This window comes from Magnolia sinica, chromosome 18 (genome assembly GCF_029962835.1).
Source record: "Magnolia sinica isolate HGM2019 chromosome 18, MsV1, whole genome shotgun sequence".
Lineage (NCBI taxonomy): Eukaryota > Viridiplantae > Streptophyta > Magnoliopsida > Magnoliales > Magnoliaceae > Magnolia > Magnolia sinica.
Window position 1 is genome coordinate 10,660,271 of NC_080590.1, and position 24,145 is coordinate 10,684,415.

Consider the following 24,145-nt stretch of genomic DNA (forward strand, 5'->3'; position numbering starts at 1 on the left):
ATATATATATATGGAAAAGCGTACTTAAAGCCACTAGAGGTCTCAAAGTCCAACTGGTTGGACCAGAAGTTGATCTCCATCCAGCATACATCCAGCTTCCTGGTGGTGTGGCCCACCTGAGTTGTGGGTCTAACCATTTTTTGCTCCAGGGCCAAGAATCGACGATAGAAATGGATGGGCAGAGCATATTTTACAAGTTCAACATTGTCCAGTGTTCTTCTGGTCGGCAGCAACTTGTACCCATACAAGTTTGTAAACGATTCAACTTGAAGTACAATTTTACATCTATGAAAATTGCATGATAATTTTCACTGAATTCCTTCATGGATCATATCAATGAAATCTATAAAACCAAGGGGCTTTTTTTTAAAAAATAATCTATAACAACACTATTTAAAGCCCACAAGTTGTACTTTGGTTGCACTCACTTAGATATGATATCTGGTTTAAGCTCCTTTCTCATATCTCATTACAAGCTCCAGTGGTCGTCATTCATCTGAAATTCCAGATTCCTGCTGCCCCATTTTTTTCGCGGTAGGAAAGAGTGTGTGCACGCACCGTTCGGTGGTGCTCGCCATGCATATTGTAGCCGCGCTCCTTTGTTACAATCGCATTGGATCATCACTCGCGAGATGAGAGGAAGAGATAGAGATGAGAGGGGGGGGGGGGTGGTAAGGTTAACAGTTTTTGTGTGAGTTAATGTGTTGTTGGATAAAGAGCATTATTATACATTTAATGCATACAAGGGCATTTCAGAATTAACAAAATACAACCAGCTTACAGGCCCTTATTTGGAAATAGCAAAGGATAGGCCCTTACTTGAATATAGCAAAAGGATAGAATTTGACAGAACAAACAGTTTCATCATCATAATTATTATCATTTGTCATTCCAATCTGTTAATAATGATCATATTATTATTATTATTATTTAATAAGAAGAAAAAAAATGGTTGTGAAATAGAATATACCAGCAAGTGAAGGTCAATGGCTACAAATGCATTCTCCAATGGACTTTTATACCCCGCACACCGTCTGTCTTAATACCCTAGTTTTCAAAAGATTACACTTAAAGAGTTCTACTAGGCTTTCCTCGCTGCACCAGGGTTCTAGTTCCTGGGAGGCAGGAACCGCGATTTGGCAACTCTAGACCGGTCTTCCACCATTGATGGGCCATGCCCCAAGATTTCTATGGGATAATCCTAACCCTCGGTTCATGGCCTAAAATATGAATGGCAATTACAATTCACCAATTCGATTATTTCATGGCCCAATTGGGAGAGTTATGGGTCAAGGTCCATCCATGGTGGAACAAAATAGACCGATGGTCTTAATTATTGAACTACGTGCCACACTTGTAAGAACTGAATACCCCAGGTATTACCGTGCAAAGCCTGTGGGATCAAAGATCCCATTTTCCGCTCCACACATGCATACGAACAGATGAAACCCTAAGAATGGAAATGGACTAGAATACTTGGATGCCATTAAATCTCAAACAATCAAAAGGAAATAATAAAATCAAACAAAATTTTCTGAAGACAGGGACCATTGGTCGGTCTATTTTCAGCTGAGAGCCTGGCATAATAAGAAATAATCAGATTCACTAACAATGCTGCCTTCCGCCCAAGAAACTGGAGCATGAATATTCCATAGAAACCATTCAGCCCAGATTGCCCCATGGAAATTTTGTACATTCACAACCACAGCCCTTGTCGAACAAATGTCCGTCTACACAGAAATAGGGGGGGCTCTTCTAGTAGATCTGCAAGTTAATCAATTAATAATCCAATGGCTCAGGTAAAAGAGAGTGCCCCAAAGCAGTCGACGGATGGATGCAGGACTTTACACATCAGAGGGAACCGCATGCAAAGAAAATCTACCCGTAAACCCCATGTCCACAGCAGTACACAGAAACCTACTCTGGAAAGGAGGGGAAGCGGAGGAAACCACCAATTCTTGTAGAAATATATTACAAAAGGAGACCCTATAGTGATACAACAGGCGAGAGACCTGCAGAGGCCCAAAATCTTTCTCGGGTGGGTTGACGCCTGAATTGGTTTTCTCTTCTGCAACAGCCAGCACAAACGCTTTCTCATATATAGATGTTTTTCACATCGTTAGGGCCAAAACTCGCAGCACAGATGGGACATCTCCGCTGGCGGCTCTCGAGGATTCTTTGGACACAGGTACCGCAGAATAGATGGTAGCATTTGGTGATGACAACCTGAGAGACACAAAACAGGAAGATTAAATAACAAGAAGATACAGAATGATAAAGACAATCCTGTTCATCCTTCTTTTTTTTCTTTTTTCCTTTTGTGTGCATTTCTTTCTTTCTTTTTATACAATGTGGGAAATGTATGAAGCATTAACATTCATTTTAAGAGAGCGCTATGGTATATACAAAGACAATTTGGTTCGTAATGTGGGTTCCATAAACATGAATGACAAGCTTTTTAAGCATGTTGGCACATCAACCTTGAGGCACCTTGTTAAAGAGTACTATCAGGAATTGGCTCAGAGTTCCAGTGCGTAATAGAAAGAGAAACAGCACCACAAGTTGTGGTGCCATACCATCATTCCCACTAACATGCCACTAGTACATACATCTGTAACATGAAAATCACCCTCATCAGTAATCAGGCTGATCAACTCACCAGATGGACCACACCTGTATGTCAAGTCAGAGCGTCCACTGATTCGAATGGTGTTGACCATCTGTTGCCCATCTAATGAGCAGACTGCCCTTTTTGGTGTCAGGTGCCTTCAAGGGGGGGCTACCATTTTCATGGCACGGAGGTCCTAAACAGTCAGCAGAAAAATTGGCGTGGAACCACAACTTGTGGTACTGTTGCCTGTCATAGTTTTAAATATCGATATCAGGCCCCATATCTGCTCCTCAAATTACCTTTCCAACATAGGCTGATACAGTCTATAAGCCTGTATCGGTACGGACCCATATTGGCCACCTGCAGGCCAATATATATCAGATGTGGCTGTATTATATCAGATATTAACAACCATGTTGCCTGTCTGGGATCAGTTCTCTAATACAAATACCGCTCCAAGCATGTCGGATGCAAATGGAGCAGACAGTACACCAATGATAGCATTTGAAGCTTTACCTCCTTCTGTCTGTCATGGCAGACACTACATTTCAGTATTTCCTTGTATTCTCTGACTTCTTCTTGAAGCTTTTCTAACACTGATGTACCCTCTGTGTGTGCACTAAGTAGTGTAGCTTTCCTCGTCACAACATCCAGTTCCTCTTCGGTTCTCTTCTTGTTAAACCTGAAATTTTAAAGAAATATGACCATTAAGAGCTCAATTCAGGATTATTAGACTAACGTGAAAAATAGATGACAGACTGATTACCTCTCGTTCTCTACTTCTATCTGCAGCTCTGCAACATCCAGTCGGCTTCTCTCAACCTTGGACTGTGATTCACCAAGTGATTGTCGTAGCTGCTGAGATTCTCCTTGTACCTCCAACAGTCTCTTTTTTGTATTCTCCAAAGCAAGTGAACTTTGCCAGGCATCCTCTGCAAGTTTTCCAACCTGCTCTGAGCAAAATTTCAACTGCAAAGGAAGTATATGTGTCTCAACTCTCAAAACTCAAAGAAACTGGGAATGATTTGGCTCAAGTGAACTGAGAATCAGAAAAGTAACCTGCTCTTCGATCTGTGCCGCTTTCATGTCATAGAAATCAAGAGATGCATTGGCATGCTGCATCTCCTTTTCCATGGTCCGTTTTTCCATGTGTAAAGTACCCTGAAGCTGTCTTGTCTTCACACTCTCTAAAACAAGCTGAAACAAGAAAGGTTGGAGTCAGATGATTGCAATCTGGGTGAACAGAATGAAACAAAACAAGATCTAAGACTAACAAACCAATACTGAGCACCAAAAAAAAAAAAAAAAACAATCATGTTTGCTAATGGAAGATAGCCAAACACATCTGTATTCTGGCTTGATCACATGCATGGGCATATACATGCACATACACATGCATGCAAGCACATTATAACAAAAGATTTGCAAGGATAGCTTTTAGTTCCTAGTCTAATATGTCCAACAACAACCAAGAAAACAAGTGTTGTCATTATCCTTGATTTAGAAAAATATGATATCAACCAAAAGAAGTGTTGCTGCTATTTCAAGAAATATGACATCAATAACAATAATAGCTTACCTCTAAGAGACCAACCAATCATTTTAAATAAGTCTGAAGAAAACAAACACATTCTACACTCAGATTTTCTGTGTCTGTGATGTGTCTTGGCCAGAAACCTAAAAAGGTAAGTCAAAAGGGAGTAGCTTTCTGAGAAATCCCTCAGTTCTACATGTTCATCTCAAATCTCTATGTTATTATCGTGAATGATACAGTTTAGAGTACAAACTTGTAAAACTAACACAAGCTTCTGAGTTCCATAGGCAGAATAAATAACCAAATGTAGTGAAGGAAAAGAAGAAGCAGAACTTGCTGCTACAACCAGCATAAAAATAAATTCATATGCATGCACTACAAGAAAGACAACGGAAAATATTTTCTGAACTGAGAAAAAAATTTAGATCACCTTGATGTTGTAGTCATCTCTCTCTGTAATTTGTTGTAAGAGTTGTTGGTTCTGAGTTTGCATATCACCATAAGCTTGCCCAATTGACTGCAGGGAACAGAAGCCAAAATTACACTCCTATTCCCATTCCAACTTCCATAATCCATCTAGAAAAGGGGGGGAAATTAAACCTCTATCTCAGACAAATAGGCCTCGCCCTCTTCGTGTTTGGATTTCAGGACCTCGGAAAATTTACATATATCCCTGAGAATTTTTTTTTAAAAAAAAAGTAGATTAGTTATTCTTCTGACAAAAATTTCTTGAACAGCCACAATTTTAAGAGATGATTTGTGTGCCATGCCATGAAAATAGTGCCTGCCTGGTCCAAATGGGGGGGGGATGAATTGACAGAAGAATGGTTGATAATTAGTAGTGCTTTTAAAAAATGAGTTTAAAAGGGAATTTGCAACTGAAGGGATATGCCTGAAATTCGGGCCACAGCATACAAGGGCCACCTCCCGAAAGGCCTGGATCTCACATGTGCCACAGGCCCACAGTGGCACATGTTGAATAGTAGGATTCAAGATCCTAACTATGAAGCAGTGTTTTAAATAGCTTCACTATGTAGTGTTAGCTTATGGTAGGTAGTGTAGCTTGCCCTTAACATCATGTACTTCATGAAAATAACTAAAGTCACATGTAGCCTATGCTACATGCTAATTGTGGGGATGCTAGTACATTGGGAAAATTGTCTCGCCACGAAGGTCTAGCAAATTCATTGACAGAACAGCAATTGCAGTAAAGTGGAAAATGACAGCATTAAACTTATATGCTTAAATTACAAGTTAATTCGCAACTAATAATAATAATAATACAGCATGCACACACAATAAAGCAACAAAGAAAGATTAATTTAAAGCTAACCTTCCAGAAGCTTCCAATTTCTGCCTCAGGTCAGCAATCTCAGCTTCAGCAGTAGCTAGCCTCTGTTGACATATTGCTTCAGCTTCATTGGCAGCTTTAACACGCAACTCCAAATTGTGCTCGTCAAGAGAAGATTTAAGACTTTGAACGTGAGCCCAAGCTTTGTATTCCAAGTCCCTAGACTCGATCACATCCCTGCAGTTGGAAAGAAAAAAAAATGGCAACATTTTGGTATAATCATGAAATTCTACATTCCACACTGTAAGCAGTATTATTTCAAATATAATGCCTTGGGTGGGAACTTTTTTTTAGGCATAAAATAGAATTAGAAACACACTCTGGAGGAGGATTTCGCTACCCACACATCCTTCCAAAATCAGATATTTTCCCCATTTCCTAGAGAAAACCCGATCACCTACATAAACTTTTCCTTCACACTGGACACCCCTTTCCAAATCCCAGATTCTCTATATAATGATGACTTCCTAGTCCCCCGGAGTTAACTTCCTGATAAATTTTTACACAACACCATCCCATAAATGTTATGCAGGTTTCCTTATATGTAGAGGAATGCCCAAATGTGTGGAGGGAAAAGATCCCATGCACCCAAAGAACCCCGCCATCTACCCCACCTCCTCAGATGACATTCAAATGGCCAACATTTTGCTTTTAGCAATATTCACTCTAAAGCCCGACACCACCTCAAAGTACATAACGATCATCCTTAGCTTGTGCACCATTTCTGGTTTTGCTTCACAAAAACAATCTACGAACTGAAGAAGGAAAACCAGGGAGCTGTCTCTTCCAACCCTAAGCTGCAGATAAGACCCAATTCCTACCCTCTTTTTAGCATTCTGCACAAAGCTTCCTCGGATAAGACCCAATTCATCAATTAAATTTGACACCTCCCAAACATATAATCCCGATTTGGTCCATAAGATATTAGCAAATTCCTTACCAGTGAATAAGGGATGTCCTTAGCATGGTTATTCCACCATTTCAAGGGGCTCTATGCTTTCGTCAAAAACTAACAAAAAAAAAAAAAAAAATACACTTTTTTTTTTTGTTAGCTTGTTAGTACACACACTGTCAGTTCACACTTCACTGTTAGCCACCCCCACTAGGGAATCGATACCAAGACCTCAGTGTTGAAACGAGGTATCTTTCACTCAATCTACCACTTGAGCTATGGATCTGGGTGTAAAAATAAAAATAAAAATAAAAATAAAAATAAAAAAATACACTTCGATCATCTATTGGTGGCTACTGATTCTAGAATCAACAGTGGGGTCTAGGGATGCTCTACAAGGTGGGCATGGAAAAAGCCTATGGTCATGTTGACTGGGACTTTCTGGTTTACTTTCTGGATTGGATGGACTTTGGGAGGAAGTGGACCAGCTGGATTAAAAATACAATAGTATGCCATCATTCCCTATCCTGGTTAATGCCTCTCCCTTAGGTTGTTTTCACTGGTTCTTGAGGGCACCAGCAAAGCTGACCCACTTTCCACCTTTTCTTTACCATTGTGGATGAGAGCCTAAGTATGTTGATGGCAGAGGCTTCCTCCTTGGGAGTCTTGAGAAGATTTAGTCTTGGAAGGTAATTGTATCCCACCTTTAGTTTGCACCCACATGCTCATTTTACATGAGGCATCCATGAATAATTTAAGGGGTACAAAAGGAGTCCTTCAATATGTCGAAGCAGTTTCAGGGTGTCGAGTTAGTTTGAGGAAGTGCGCTAACTGATGTAGCCACAAAAAGGGAGGTGATTGATTCCATTACCAAGCTTTTGGGATTTTAGAGCTCTAGTCTTCCGATGAAATAACTTCCCTTTTCATGAAAGAAATTTTATTAAATAAATTAAAATTTAAAAAAAAAAAAAAAAAATTTAATTTAAAAAAAGAAGAAGAAGAAGAAGAAACAAAGGAACAGTTACAGCAGCTGTAATCAGACAAAGGCCAAAACAACACTCCCTCACTTCAGGAGGAAATGTAAAACCCATCACCTGGCAACAATCTGCAATTGCTCCCTAGAAACACCCTCTTTAGCCATCTGGTCTGCCTTCAAGTTTACAACATGATGCACATGAGCAAACAACACACTGATATTGGCACATAAATCCATCACTTGATCAAATTGGCATTTCTCCATGGGCAGCGACCAGATTTGACCCCAAATGATACCATTGTTGGAATCCCCTGCTAATACAATCAATTGTGATCAACAAGACAACAACTAATCTGATCCTCTGCAGAAGAGCAGCAGCTTTTGCAAAACTCAAGTCTCCCACTCCAAAAGGCCCAGAAAACTGAAGCACAATGTCCTGTTATCTCCCACTCCATCTGGACCCAGATTCCCAAATCCCGAATATACCACCAAAATCCATCTTAAAGCTTCCTTAAGGCATACTACACCATCTTTCTATAACCTCCTCTGAACCAAAACCACAACTGATTATGACTTTCAAATAAGACCACAGCAAAGATGCAGAAACCCTTCTCATTTTCCTATCGGCTTTACTCCACGTTACTAACACCCCAAATATTTTCCTTGAAATAATATTCACTTGGCAGGCTTAACCCTAAATATCGTATCATTCTTTTCAACCACAAACTCCAAAGAGTTACGTGAATGACCCTTTTCCACAGAAGGCACCCAATAAAATATCTTGATCTCCCTGTTGAGGGTAATGCGGATCTATCTAATTTTGGGACCCGATCAAGGGAGGATATATAAAAGATTGGCAAAATTTCCTACAAATCCTTGGGAGGAAGGATTTCTCTCATCAAGTCCATTTCCTCCAATTTGCCAGTGTATTTCCTCTCCCTGTTTAAGATGCTGACTACCGTGGCAAAGAAGATCGAAAAGATTCAGACTTATTGACGTAGGAGAGGAGAGAAAAGGGGTGTACGTTTCATCTTCTCAAGTAAGCAGAAGGCAGTGTAGGTGTGGGTTCCAGTCCTTGCCTCAGTGGTAGACTCTGAGGAGTTTCAACACGAAGTCTTGGGTTCGAAACCCATAGGTGGTGAAATCCTACTACGGCGTGCGTGGGTGTTTGTGTCAGGTGCGTGTGTCAAAAAAAAAAAAAAAAGGCAGTGTAGGTGTGGGTAGGATTATGGAGATCAATTGGGCACTGCTAGGTAAATGGTGATGGAGATTTGGAGAATAGTGGAAAGCTTCATAGAGGGAGATCATATTTCGAAGATATAGGGTCTCAAGGAGGGAATCAGTACCTCAGGATCACTACTCAGAATGTTTGGAAGGCTATCAGTTTCATTCATAGAACCAGTCACAATGGGTGACACCTCTATGACTGAGAGGGAAATATGATGTGTGATGGCACTCGTTTTGTTATTGGCCATGGTAAATGTTAATAGAGTCGAACTTTGGAAGGATGTGTGGCTTAATGAGGTCCCTTGGTCAGTTCCCTTCACTGTTTGCTTCAGCAGTTGATCCCAACGCTAAGGTTGAGGTACATTAAGAGATCTCCAGGCATTTTATAGTATGAACTAATTATAGTATGATTGAGAGGGCAATACGATGTGTGATGGCACTCGTTTTGTTATTGGCCATGGTAAATGTTAATAGAGTCCAACTTTGGAAGGATGTGTGGCTTAATGAGGGTCCTTTGGCCAGTTCCTTCATTGTTTGCTTCAGCGGTTGATCCCAACACTAAGGTTGAGGTACATTAAGAGATCTCCAGGCATTTTATAGTATGAACTGTGGGCCTTCGGAGGAATCTTTATGATGGTGAAACAGGAGCGGTCATTTCTTTTATGCATAAAGAGGAAGTGAGATTTGGAAGTGGGTGCCTTGCAGTTGTTTATCTTGTAAATCTCTTTTCAAGCATTCGCATGGACTGCCACTGCAAACAAAATTATAAGTCGCCTTAAGAAGAAGATTGTTGTGATCCAAATATGTGAATCATGTGTAGAAAGAATGAAACAACCAGTGGATTATATTTTTCTTCATTGTGGGACAGCTAGGATTGTTTGGGACCATCATTTTTCTTCATTGTGGGGCCACTAGGACTGTTTTGGGAGCATCTTTTTCTCCAGGTTCCTTTGGTTTCTGAGGTAATTGCTAGCTGGAGATGGACCATTCTCAATTAGGGGCAGAATAATCTGAAATCTTTTTCCATGCATTATCACCTTTCAAAAGAGAGAAATTCTAGAATTCTTGTGGGCAAATCTATACCAATCGACTTGCTCAAGCACTAGGTAGCCACTTTAGCTTTCTAATGGGCCCCCTTTTGGTGAACATAAACATACCAGTTTCCAAGGTAAGACATATGGACAAGGTATTCCGTAACGGTAAAGGCAGTCGTAGCCGGTATTCAACAACGGTAAAGGTGGTCATAGGTCATAACAGCCGTTAATACCTTATAACAGTCAAATTAAAATTTCTAATTTCTATGGTGGCCCTCCTTTGGTGATTAACAAACCAGTTTCTAAGGTGTTGTTGGCTGGACATATGGACAAGGTATTCAATAACGTTAAGGGTGGCCTTAACAGTCATTACTGCTTGTTACTGCCCTATAACGGTCAAAAAATTAAAAAAATAAAATTAGAAGGAAGAAACTGTATCAGCCACGTATCGGACTGTTACGGGTGTGCCATAACGGTATTGGCAGGAATAACGGTCACCACTGATACCGTTACACATAACAGCTGTGTCTTTTCCTTTTTAAAGAAATAATATAAAAAATGTCAGAAAAATATGGAATATTGAGAGGATTCCAAATATGTATTCTTTTGTGGTTTTGAACATGTTTATGATGGTGCAACGGTCCACTCCTTAGTAAGAATGCTATCTCAGCCTGTCTGAGGGTTAAAACCTAACGGGCTATGCACTCATCCCAATAATGCACATCACTAAGCATTTGGCCTTATTTTATTTTTTTTTAAAATTACAATTAAATTCAAATGAATAGTGTTGCTGATTTGGGTGGCAATCATCCCACTAATGCACATCCATAAGCATTTAACATAATTCCCCACAAGTAATTTTAAGAAAAATTAAAATTAAATTCGGAGATTTCGGGTACCACTCGAATGCTCCCAAATCGACCCAAAATTCACGCAATCTATGGCACTCATCCCACTAATGCATATCCCTAAGCATTTAACATTATTTCCCCCAAAAAAATAAGAAAAAAATTGAAATTAAATTCAGATGAATAGTGTTGTCGATTTGGGGGACCACTCGAATGCCTCCAAATCGACCCAAAATTTATGGAATCTATTCCACCCATACTAATGAAATCAGCCCCAAATTATACTTATTTCATCATCCAACTATCAAATTGGTTGACATTTTGAACAGTGAAGAATTAAAAATATCCAGTGGTCCTATTCAACAAACGAGTGTCTGCAAATCCGCTGTTAGGATTATTCAAACAATTTGATTTTGGAATTGTGACATAGCAACAGCAGACCCCACATGTTAATGGGCTTAGTTTGATTTAATACATGCCACGTGTATAGATTTCTGAGTACAAGTGTATCAAGCTTCATACGCGACCAGAGTATCGTAAAAGGGAAAAAAGAGAATGTCTCAAGTCACCACTTGGACCACAAGCTACAGTCCACCCAATAGATAACTTCTAACTGGTCAAGTGCATGTGAAATCCAACCTTTCCAATAGAATGGCCCCAAAATGAGGGTCACCTAGTGTAAAAATCATCCATATTTACTCTCTTCAGGTGGGCAACAATAGACAATTTTCTAGCCATTGATAAATAGCAAAAAAAAAAATAAAGTACAGTCCACTCGATGAGTGGATATGCCTGAGTTTTGCAAAAGGTGATCCTCGTAATGGGGCCAACCTCTTGACTGGATTGGATATCTCACACACTGACACACATAAAGGGTAATAAGTTATCCGTTGTTGGGCCATAACTTATAGTCAACTAGTTGGACAGACCTTATTAAAGACATGGACATAAAGAAGCCACGTAAACTGCTCAAAAGACGAGAGAGAGAGAGAGAGAGAGAGAGAGAGAGAGAGAGAGAGTTGTAGAGAAGTCCAAGAGAGAGAGAGAGAAAGGCAAGAGATGTTCAGTTCCACTCGTGGAAGAGAAGAAGAAGGTAAGTTATCTTTTTCTCTGGAAAATGGATTTTTCAAACTTTCTTTTTTTTTTTGAAAATGGATTTTTCAATTTTTTATTTTTTTGAAAATGAGTTGTTCTTGCGCCATTACGCTATTATGATGGACCGTAATGGTCCGTTCAATGTTGTCATATGCGATCGCATAAGCTATTATGCCATCACATATGCCATTTTAGACCAATGCACTGCATAATGCCATGATGGCATTCAGTTGTTATGCCGTTGGAGCTTATGCAGTCTCACAAAGTATGCAACCACGTAAGTCAATGTGAGGGCATAACCTCCCAACGGTCAGATTTTTTTTACCATTGAGACTCTCTCTCACAGTCTATTACTCTCATTCTCTCTAAAAATGAAATCAATAAAATTTCTGTGTTATTTTTTCACATTTTTTAGCATATGCATTCATTTGAGTAATTGTTAATTGACTTCTTATAGTCTAATAGTCAAAACAATTCCCCCACTTGTAGTATTTTTACATAATTTTTCACATTTTTTCATTTTTCCTAAATTTCCTTTTTTTTATTCTTTTTATTTATATATTTTTTTTAAAAATGTTTAGGAGGTTGTTTGATCGCATATGCAATTATGTCATCACAAAAGCACACAGCCCCCTTAGATCGCATAGGATCACTTATGCCATTTGACAACATTGGGCCCATTATGGTGTGTGTTTTTTAGGACAGCCTGCTACAACCCTGTATTGTGTAACGGGTTACGTTGTTATGTAACGGTCATTGCAGAATCTGGAACCTTTAAAAAATAAAATCCTGTTACAGCCGTTAGGTTACAGCTTTTGAATACCAGAATAATCTGGAATCTGTTCCCACTCCAAAATTAAGTAGCAAGCTTAATATCCTCACCTCATTGCAAGATCTCCCTTGAAATTCCTTCGATTGCACTCTACACAGAAAACATAACTGATTGCAACACCATCTTCCAAAGAGTCGAGCAAATGAGACACAGAGTGCTGATAGCAATGCCATCTTCCAAATAATTGAGCCAATAAGACCCAGAGCACTGTTTCTCCAAGCTGCAATTTGCACCTCAACTGTCACTTGGGCCCAAAGAATCCCAAATCGATCAAATATTGCTGATCTAACCTTCCGAATTCCAGGAAAGATCACAGTGCAATAGAACTTGAGGCAAAGATTCTTCTTGCTTGACACACATCGAGCGGCAATCTAAAAAGCCCTAATCTTTTTAGAGCTTTTCTGTTGTAAAAGTCCTTAGTTTGAACTTCATATCTTTTAACTCTTTTCTTATGTTCAATTATCTTTTCAAACTTCTATCTTTTTAATGTAAGCACAGTCTCTTATAGTATTTCTTTCTTTCTAACAGTTTCTGCTCTGATAAAACCTTAAAAAGATGAAACCTAAGAGCCTTGCCCTTCTATTTCTAAACATCTGAAGTATTTAAACTTTAACACGGTCCTTCATCACACTTGTATAACCTTAACCTGGGATAACAGAGACGAACAGGCTCCCCACAAATGTCCTTCAGAAAGACAATATTTTGATAAAGTTTGCACAGTTTTAAGGTTCCAATTTCTGGATTAAAGTATTGTTCTTTTACAGAATTTTCCTTTCTAAAAAGTGTGAATCTCATATGAAGGCAGATGCTGTGCAGCAGCGCTGCATTTTACACCACGAAAGTAAAATCTGAACAAACCTTAGAAACTTCTGTCTTTTTCTTTCTTCCTTTTTTATTTTATTTTTTATAATATACAATCAAAGATATAAGAAACATGCTAAAACGGCATCGAACAAGAAGCAACAGGAATCCAATGCATAGCAGCACCCTGTTTCATCCTTGCCAAGATTCTTGACCATATCATTGACCTCTCGAAACATGAGAAAAAATATGGATTTAAGGAAGATCCAAGAAATGAAAATGATGCATATAACAAGCAGCCACCACCGACCAACATGATTATATAATAGAATCAGTATATAGAACAAAAATGTGATGATGCATTGCAATACAAACCATGTACACAAGAAGATTCTATGGAAATACAATACATTAAAAGGAAGCATAAGAAGTTCTAACCTGGAATCAGTGGATTCACGTTTATACATTTCTAGAATTAGCTTTAGCTCCTGGTCACTCTCCTTCAAATCCAAGACCTGCATTTAAATAATTTTTAAAAAAAATCCAGTCAAGCCCTTTTTTGGTAAATAGAAAAGGAAAAAAAAAAAAAAAAACCCTTTTTTAGTGGCAAGTGACAACATCCTTCTTCCAGGGAACTGGACCCAACATCTAAAATCAATGTCAGGATGGAAGAATGCGGGATTGCAAAATGTGCACATCATACATTAATTAAATACAATAAGGAAAGGAAAAATAAGTGAAATTCACAGAGGAGAAGATTGATAAGAATATAGATGGCCTTGACAATTTCACATTCATGTACAGGCAACAAAATCATTGGATGCCAACAAAGAAGTCAGGGAACAAATATTTTTGGGCCAAAAGGTTTGTTTCAGCTAAAGTCCTCTCCTAAGTTCAATGCTGATTGTTCCCACTGGGAAGGAATTCCACAGAAACATATAAATTTTGGGAACCAAAACACTGGATCCTGCGGAAGAGAGATTTACTCGCTAACTCACACCATTAATTACATAACAGAGAGAGAAAACTGAGCTCCAAGTCATAAACTCTCCATTTCCCATCCCACAGAGGCCATGAGGGCATCATTGACGGCAGATATACGCAACAAAGATGGGTTACACAATCACTTCAAAAGGCAGGGTTATTCAATAAACCAGGATCAAATTTCTTCATTGCAACTATATCGTATTGTTGCCTCATCAAGCTACTATCGACAGTCCATACTCAACAGAATGAAAATAGTTGACATAAGAAAGAGAAAATACCACAGCCTGCAGTTTCTTCAGTTCCGCGGCTTGGTCAGCAGATCTACCAGATAAAGTTTCCAGCCCATTTGCCTGTATTGAGATGACACCTTTAGTCCTACAAAAAATATGTTGCCGGCACACTGATACAGATACATGTATTAGTGCACCTACATGTGCGTGCATGCATGCAAATGAACCAGTGAGCGATACTCACCTTCCTGTCAAGAATATTAGACAAAGACTGAACTTCAGCCCGCAGACAATGAACTTCAGAAGCAGCCTCTTTGTATTTACTCAGTTGACTTTGCATAATATCGATATTCTTGGGGAGAGATGAAAGCAGTGCTTTGAACTCGGCAATGATTTCTTTCCTCCCTGAAATGCACATGGATGCCCCAAAGATATCACATGGAACAATATGTGAAAGAAAAGTTGGGTTACCATACACTGAAGACACAGAATACACCATAGATAAATACCCGGTTCTCTTGAAGCCTCTTCTAGCCTAGTCTCAAACAGATTTCTTTCTTCAATTTGTCTCTTTATCTCTTTCTCTAGTTCACTTTTTCGATACTCAGCAACCCCACAAGCTCTTTGAGAAATTTCAGCTAAATCAACTTTTGCATTCACTTCTTTTTCCCGCCAGATAAAATTATCCTTCTCAACCTATATCAATGTTTTTTTCCATAGAAAATAGTCAGACCAAGGATGGTGTTTCGTCAACTGAAATAACTATGCAAGCATCTAAATGCATCTACCGACCAGTTACCACCTGTTGTTTCTCCAATAACGAGTGATACCGATTCACTTCTGCTTTTGATTTTTCGATCTGATCACTTAGCAGGAGGTAAGCTTTGGATGAAGATATGTGTTTCACACCCTTCAAAGTGTTCTGTCAATTAATATTTCAATCAAGATAGATGAACAAATGGACTTTAAGAATTCAAGAGCAAGCTTAGTCATTTAAACCAGACCTGCAAATTAGCTAACTGCTTCAAGATAACTATCCTTTCTTCATGCAAATTCCTAAGCTCTAGAAGACGACTTGAAGATAAATTCTGCACAAAGGCTCGTATGAAAACATATACATGTCAGGCTGGGATAAGTACTGTAAAATGCGCCCATAAAGGAAAGTAGAACGACTGATGAATTACCAAAAACTCCTTGAGTGAGGACTCCATATCTTGCAAGTCTTTTTGCTTGTCTCTGGCTTTATCTCCTGCAACATGTTTGTTTCCTATATTTAGGACCGGGAAACAAGCTCCTTGGGCAGCATCTCTTTGTGCCTTAAGGACTGCCAGTTTACAGTTGCTTTCTTCTAACTCTGCAATGGTATCTTCCAATTCCCCTTCACACATCACCAAAAAGTTGTTGTCACACTTCTGTGTTTTGCAGCAAGATTTCAGGTTTTATCATTTCTAATTCCAACACAAACAAAGATCTTTTAGATGGAGAAGCATTTTAGTAAATAAACCAGCAAAGTTCATAATTGATGAGTAGGATATACCTGCCAAACGGTTAAGCTCAGCTTTATTCTTTGCATTACTGTCTCGATGGCTCTGGACCTCATTTGAGAACGATCTGTGCTTCAAATGAAGGTCACTTAGTGCCACTCGCAAGTTCTTAACCTCCATCTCTAATTCATTAGCTGTCTTTCCTATTTGTCCGCTGGGTTCTATAGAGAATAGAAAATAATAGATTAAAGCTAAGGAACTAATCCTTAAAAGGCCCTAAAATAAATTATACAAAACCCAAATAGGAGACATCATATTATAGGCTAAAGCTTACCATCATCAGGTAGTACCGCTAGAAGTGGAGCAGTCACACCATCATTTGCACACCACAGGTCATTAATGGCAACTACAATGTTTTGTAAGATGCTTTTGGTCGATGCACATGATGTCTGTATATCAATTTCCATTAAATCAGCGGAACCATTTGCAGAGCAACTATCAGTGGCACCAGTTTGCAGGAGTCTGCACATAAAAGTATCCTCTGGGGGAGAAGATACCCCATCTGAAATGTGAAGTTAAAAGCACATAATAAGGACAGTTTTGCCCAGCATTCAATTTTAAGAACCTCTGTCTCATAAAAGTGAAAAGTACAATGAATATATCTATTCCACAATATGGCAATAAAATAATTAGAGTATACCGTAAATGACATATCCTCTCGGCCACTTCCAGCCACAACTTCCCGGTTTTAATCAGGTTATTGCCATAGAGAATGAAAAGAACCAATTACATGGAAATTTGCTCACTTACGTCAATAAAACCAGAGAATTAAAAAAAAAATGAAAGATGCTAGTTTATTTTCTTTCCTTCACCCATTGCTTTTTTAGTGCAACACCTGCATGATTTAATATCCTTCTTTCAGCCAGATGTATAATCAGCAAACTACTCGTAATATCACCTGTAGTTAGCGATAAAGATCTTATCTATGAAACAAACACAGCATGCACATGCATGCCAGCAAAAAAAAAAAAGATTCAGTTTGGCAACCACTAACCTCTACTGATCTAAAAAAAATCTACGATCAGTAATGTTGCTTGAGTAGAAGCATGGGTACCTAAAAAGGGCTGGGTTATTCATACAGAAAACAGCTAAATTTTTTTAAAGGCAAGAAAACAACTAGATATTATAAATCACAGAGAAATTAGGCTTGCTTACTCATACAGAATCCCCCTCCAAGAAAGGTGCTTCTCGGAATCCTCCTAATGGATGGTGAAAGTTGAACACAGACAGTAGTTCCTTTGGCAATCTGGGGGATTTTGGGGTGGGGGAAGGGGTTCACAATGATAGAGCTTAAGTGGAATTGGCATTTCCAGGCCTGCCAGAGTGGGTGAGTCAAATAGGGCAGAATTGGAACTAGGAGGCAATAAAAACTGGTATCAAGCTTTATCGGGTTTCTTTTCATGGCACTCTACTCACTTATGGAAGGAGATCCATAGATTGCCATAGCATATGTGTCGGGCTTTTGTGAGCTGTTGTGGAAGTGGTGCCCCATAAGCTGAGTGTCTACTTATGGAAGGAGATCCATAGAATGCCATGGCATATGTGTCGGGGTTTTGTGAGCTGCTGTGGAAGTGGTGCCCCATAAGCTGAGCGTCTTAGCAGATGTGCTAGCTAAGAAAGATGTAACTAGGGAAGGGGTCTTGGTTGGGAATGCTAATCCATTATCTTAATGAATATATGCACTGTTATTGCTTTTTGTATCCTTCAAATAAAATTATCTATTGTTGTTGCTTATCAGAAGAGAAAAAGTAAAAATCTCCCAAGGTATATACTTTGGGCATGCCATTTGAAGCATACGGTGCCCACCGTTAAGGATACGCCGAATTGGTGTAACGGGCGATACGAGGGGCGTCACAGGTGATACGCCCCTATATCGGATTAAAAAATGCTCCAAAAAATTTGAAAAAATATTAAGAAAATCCAAAAAATTATAAATATTCCAAATATGCATTCATTTATAATTTTGAATATGTTTATGGTAGTGTAATGGTCCAATCTTTGGTGGGAATGCTATATCGGGCTGTTTGACGGATTTATGAACCTGACAACTTGGAATTGACTACAAACCTTTTATATTTAGTTTTCTAATTATATAATATCTATAAAAATTTACTATAATGAATGTAATATCAAAACATCTTATATTTTCAGGTTTTACTATTATTTATAGTATTGGTGCATTGCATACCTCGCAACTCGCATACATTTCATTTCGATATATAGAGTTTACGGACTTTTGTATCCTATTATGTAATTCATATACCTAACAATTTGATATCATTTTCCCTCATAGATCTTAAGAAAAAATTAAAATTAAATTGGGGTAAATAGTATTGTCGATTCAAGGCTGATTTACGCACCATTCAATGCCACAAATTAGCCTCAAATTAATGCAATCTATTGGCACTTATCCCACTAATGGATTGGTGGACATTTATCGGACAATGAAGAATGATTTATCAAATGGTCCTATTCCAAAAAAAAAAAGTGTCGGCAAACTAATGGTGAAAATTGTTCAAACAATCTAATTTTGAGATTGTGACTTAGCAATAATAGTCTCAAATTTTAATTGGTTAATTTTGAGTTGATATATACCTCACACACAAAATTTTTAAGGCCATGTATGTGGGGCCCACTCGATTATGTATTATATATCCATGTCGTCCATCCATTTTGGCAACTCATTTAAGGGCATGGTAAAAAAAAAAAATGAGGCAGATCCATGTCTCAGGTGGACTATTGGAGGGCCAGGCGGGCCACCTCGATGTGTTTGTATATCCATGCCGTCAATTTGTTTTGCCAACTCATTTTAAGGCATGGTCCAAAATTTTAGGTAGATCTAAATCTCAGGTGGTCCACTAGTGAATGACACCTTAAATGTGGGGCCCACCTCATGCATTTGTTATATATCCATTAGGCAAATTCAAATCATAAGTGGACCACTTGTGGATGAGACCCTGGACGAGGGCCCATCTCAATGTATGTGTTGTATCGATGCCATACATATGCTTTAGCATGAGCCAAAAATAAATAAGAATTAGGACATGGCCCAATTGCTATTGAATGGTGCGCTGTAAGCCAACATTATGTATATGTTTTATACATGCCATCCATCCATTTTGCTAGCTCATTTTATGGCATGAGCCAAAAAATAAGGCAAATTGAAATCTCAAGTATCATAGGACAAGAAATGGTGGTGATTGAATGTCCATCATTAAAATGTTTTTAGCCTACATTGTAATGCTTATTTGCCATCTAACATATTGATCCAAAACTTTGGTGGCCCCAAAGAAGTTTTTAATGGTGGGCATTCAACCACCACTATTTCATGTGGTGTGGTCCACCTGAGATTTGGATATACCTCATTTTTGTGCTCATGCCATAAAATGATTTGGCAAAATGGATGGACGGTGTGGATAAAACGCATGCCCACATAACACCGTCCAGTAGCAGTCGCTACCGGCAGCGTCAGTAGGCCATGGTGAATGTGGGTGAGCCGTAACCATGGGGCCCGCCCCCATATATGTTGTGTATCCACGCCGCCCATCTCTTTTGCCAGCTCCTTTTAGGGCACGGTCCCAAAAAATGAAGCAGTTGCAAATCTCAAGTGGACCACACCATAGGAAAAAGTGGTCATTGCACGAAACATCATACGCTTCAGAGCATGGTGTGCCGTAAAGGTCGTAACAGTCGTAACAGCTATTATGAAAAAAAAAAAGACCCATATTTGCCATTAACGACACATTACATCCCCTATAAAGGCCATAATAGCCCGGTAATGGTCTATTATGGGACATATACAGGTTTTTCATACTTTTTAATCAACGTTTCAGGGCAGATACAGGTTTTTCAGGAGTTTTTTCAATAAATAAAAAGAGAGACCATAACAGCTGTTACGGGGCTATAACAACCATTATGCCCCGTATTTTAAAGGTAACAGCGGTGGCCATTACGGCCACCGTTACCGTTACGGAACACCTTGCTTCAGAGTATTAAAAAATCGAGACGTGGCTATGAAACAGCCACATCTCCATTTCTGTTTTCAAGAGAAGAAAGAACGAGAGTGAAGGAAAATGAAAAAGATCGAGAGGGAGAGAGGCTCTGAGAAAGAGCGAGCAAGCGAGAGACAAACAGAGAGAGAGAGAGAGAGAGAGAGAGAGAGAGAGAGAGAGGCGCAGGGTCAATAAGAAGAAAAAGGTCAAGAAGAAGAAGAATGGTGCGACGGTGGCCATAGTAGCCACAATAGCAAAGAAGAAAAAGAAGAGATAAGTTCATTTTCTTTTCACCTTTTTTTAAATTTTTTTAAACTTTTTTTTTCTAGTTGTTTCACTGTCATAGGGCCATAACAGTCGTCATAGCCTGTAACGGCCATAACGGCCCTTCCCCCCCGCCCCGTTTCAGACTCATATGCTGGTATGAATCGACCGTTACAGCCAAAACGTAACCATTTTTTCACACCTTGATCTCCAATAATTACAAAAGGTTGTTCAAGTATTGGAAATAGGGCATACCTTGTAATGAGTGATAGAAGAGAACAATATGACAATGAGGTTGAAAGTCCAATAAAAATTACTTGATTGTGTTAGAAGGTAAAAACTATGTTACACAGATACCAACATGAGTATTTCATGGGTGTTGCACCAACATTTCAAAATGAAGCGTATGCGATAGGCGGGACACATTTCATAGTGGCCAAGTAGCATATGATAGACAAAGCTATTTGCTAAATTTTAGGAAACTAAGGTAATCAGTTTAAATTTCAAAACTATACGAAGAGTCACATGGTGTATGTTGTTTGCAAATTACATAATTTTGATTAACAAGACAAGGGATGGCATAAACACAAAGCTAGATTTATAGAGAGATGCTTTAGAATCTAAAGGATTTAAAATTACTCAGACTAAAACAAAGTATTTGGAGTGCAATTTTAGTAATAATTGGAGTGAAAACAAGGATTTAGTGAGGATTGTTGACCAAGAAGTTTCCCAAAATGACCACTTCCGATACCTTGGGTCAATAATTCATGCTTTACAAGATGGATTTTTTTAAGAGGTATCTAAAATTTTATTAAGAAAGCTCACCAAAAACGAGCAAAGAATACACAAGGAAAAAAAAAATGCATATTCATGGGATGTGTGTAGCTGAAAAGACGATGTTGAGATAAATGAATGGCAAGATGAGGGAGGATAGAATTAGAAAAAGAATGCATTACAAGGAACTCAGTGGTTACACCAATACGTAATAAGATGACAGAAAGTAGCCTTAGATGGTTTGGTCATGTGCATGGGATACAAAGAACCACACAGGTTAGGAGTGAGTTGGTACAAGTTGAAAGCTCTAAATGGCCAGGGGGAAGGCTCAAAAGGAAGTGAATGGAGGTAATTTGAAAAAACTTGATGACCTATGGTCTAATTGAACATATGGCCCTTGACAGAGTGGAATGGCAAAACAGGATTCATGTAGCCGACCCCAATTAATTTCGAAAAGGCTCAAAGATGATTATGAGGAGGATGAACTGCATGCCAAGTAATGAAGAAAACATAAAAGGCATGTACTAAGAGTCATACAAATCTACTGAGTCCAACAGTATTACTCACAGCAAACTGTTGAATATTACAATTATACCAAATCACAAGACACTTAGATATCTATTTAGTCTGCATGTCTTACCCTCCAAATTTTGAGAATGTTTCACATCATTTCCACCATTTGCACAATCTCTTGTGGAAACAGAAAGTGACTCCAGCTCTAAGTCATCCACCAGCTGTGAAAACAGCACATGAACTGATGTGAGAAACCATAGCAGACTGCACTACACCTACTGCAGAAGATTAGCTCATAGGGTAAGAACCTGCTCCCAGGACCTATTGACCACTTTTAACGTGTCATTATAAGTCTGTTGTTTCTCCTTCAGCCGATGGAATTTATTCTCAAGGGCAGAAAACTCAGCCTTCTGAGCTTCCAATTGCTGAACAAGCTTCTGATTTTGATATTGGAGCACAGCAGCATCAAGCTACACAAGACAAAAAATCACAAGAAATCAAACTAAATTTGAGTAAAGCATGCATGCTCTCACAGGATACCATCCACCATATCTGACAAAAAAATGATGTCCATAACAGATCTTTGTCTTCCTACAGCAGCTATGTCTAACTTATGTAGAATCTCTGGTTGGAATACAGAATGCTCAGGCATATGCAAACTCTAAATTCAAGAAACAGAAAGTCGGGCAGTGAATTGGCAGTGAGATGGCTTCAACCCAAAGACGCCACTAGAAATAATAAAAACCAACTAATGAGAGTAAAGAGTACAGGAAGGATAATAAATCACACAACAGCCTTTTATCCAAAGTGTCTATCCTTAAATTTCAATAGAAAAAAAAAAGGTCAGTTCACTCTCACAATTTCCAGAAACATACTAAAAAATAGCATAAATTTCTACAGATGGGCATATGACTACCAGACCCTAACAATACTATTAACGAATCCATCAGAAATTCATCTTCAAGAAATTTCCTGACATCTAAAATTAGGGTAACCAGATGTTCCAGAACAGGAAATGCATCGTTGTCGTATTCCTCTATTGTATTTAAATTTTCAATATTAAGAGTAAAGACCATATTCATGCCGCACCCATGCCATACTTGTACTGTATCCGGGTACACTGTAGCCTAAAAATTAACAGGAAACTGCTAACAAGCCAAGGATCGCCTAAGGACGAACCAAGAAAGATATCTAGAAAGGATCAGTTCTAGAAATATGGAACGAGAACATAATTCAACAGCCAAAACAGTAAGTATATGAGTAAAAGATCTCTATATCAAGAAAGAATAGAGAATTATTCATACCAGGATAAAAACAAATTCACATGTAGCATGATCGAAGAACCAAACTGATTACTATCATGAGAATGATCATAACAAAGGCAAAAACTTAAGAAATTCAAATCAGCAGATTCATACACTCTCCACAAATTCATACAGGAATTACAATCAGAAATTACAGTTCTCACCAACAGAAATAATGAGAATTACCTTTTTGTCCTCGGAAGACGGGAGAAGGGGGTGCTTCTTCGCAGCAGCAGCAGCCGTGGGGGAGATGGAGCTGAAGTGGCGGCGCTTCCGGTCCGGCTCGCCAGTGCTCCCCATCGCAAAAAGGAAAGAAACCCTAGCTCGCTGCCCCGCTCACATTAGGCGAAAAGGGGCAAATCTCAATCTAGAAATGAGAAGATTGGGGCAAAAGAGAGGGGAACAAGAAGTGGTGATTTTGATTGCAGAAATGGTGTTCGGAAACCCTAATTTATAAGGGCTCCATGGGAATTGTGTAAATAAGCAGGGAAAGAGGGTTGGAAGATGGAAATAGGGTTTTCGCAGTAGAGACTGATTTGTTGGCCCTTATTTTTGAGAGATTCAAACAGATTTGTATGAGAAGGAGAACAGAGAGTATAAAGAGAAGAAAAAGGCAAGTAGGAGTTGTTGGGCGATTGGAAGAGGTAGAGAAGGTGCGTTTCAATGCATGCAGTCCGCTGTGAGAGGGGGGAGAGGGCATAAAAAATCTACGTATTTTATATGGCTACATTGGGAATTTTGTACGATGGCAAGGGCATATCGGTCAATTCAGCTAAACAAGCGTCATGTCTTCTTCCGTGCGGTTTATGATTAAGCGCTTGGTTGTTTCCGAGAGAAGAGGTATTTTTCAACGGGAGTTATTTCGTACTCCAGTTGTGTCTGAATCTTGATACGCATGCACTCAGATATTGTGCAAGAGGCTTGCGTTATAACTCACATGAATGAACCTACCAAATCGTGGGACTTGCTATCATGAGCCAGAGTCCTAACATCAGATTTTTTTAAAAAATTTTTTATTTAAACAATACTAAGCTCTTATTCGTAGACACTTATTAGTTGGAATGGGAGATGTTTGCATTTTTAACCGTACAATGAATGTCCACCAATCCGGTAGTCGGCTAATCAAATAAGTGCAATTCTTGGTTCATGATAGATTTAAGCTGGGAATCACGATTTGGACAGTTTAATTCGAATTAATTGCATGGCACGTTTGCAAAATTTCTAAGTAACTTGTGTGCGTCATCACACTCTGCCAGAGTATCAAAGATTTTCTACCGTGAAAGAGGAATGCTAATATGGATGTCGCTGTAACCAATTTTTTATGTCTCCCTCCTAG

The 24,145-nt window shown here is 38.9% G+C and overlaps 1 protein-coding gene and 1 long non-coding RNA gene across 3 annotated transcripts; both read right to left on the bottom strand.

The window, feature by feature from the left end:
* Nucleotides 1–1,753: 1,753 nt before the first annotated feature.
* On the bottom strand, nt 1,754–23,512 carry LOC131232271 (E3 ubiquitin-protein ligase BRE1-like 1). Of its 2 annotated transcripts, none has more exons than XM_058228510.1 (19): nt 22,996–23,512; nt 21,814–21,975; nt 21,633–21,726; nt 16,237–16,464; nt 15,956–16,123; nt 15,603–15,796; nt 15,423–15,506; nt 15,221–15,328; nt 14,928–15,114; nt 14,663–14,823; nt 14,467–14,538; nt 13,640–13,716; nt 5,479–5,673; nt 4,746–4,818; nt 4,576–4,662; nt 3,671–3,808; nt 3,378–3,580; nt 3,128–3,293; nt 1,754–2,226 (listed from the first exon to the last, which is right to left on the bottom strand). In XM_058228510.1, the coding sequence occupies exons 1-19, from the start codon at nt 23,107–23,109 to the stop codon at nt 2,095–2,097; spliced, it is 2,643 nt and encodes an 880-aa protein (XP_058084493.1). In that variant the 5' UTR covers nt 23,110–23,512; the 3' UTR covers nt 1,754–2,094. The 2 variants fall into 2 exon arrangements, with proteins under 2 accessions (XP_058084493.1, XP_058084492.1); XM_058228509.1 differs by having other exon boundaries at nt 15,221–15,340.
* LOC131232272 (uncharacterized) lies at nt 16,482–19,224 on the bottom strand. The gene is made up of 3 exons (XR_009164833.1): nt 17,118–19,224; nt 16,957–17,016; nt 16,482–16,797 (listed from the first exon to the last, which is right to left on the bottom strand). It is a non-coding gene; the product is annotated as an uncharacterized LOC131232272 (long non-coding RNA).
* Nucleotides 23,513–24,145: the final 633 nt, after the last annotated feature.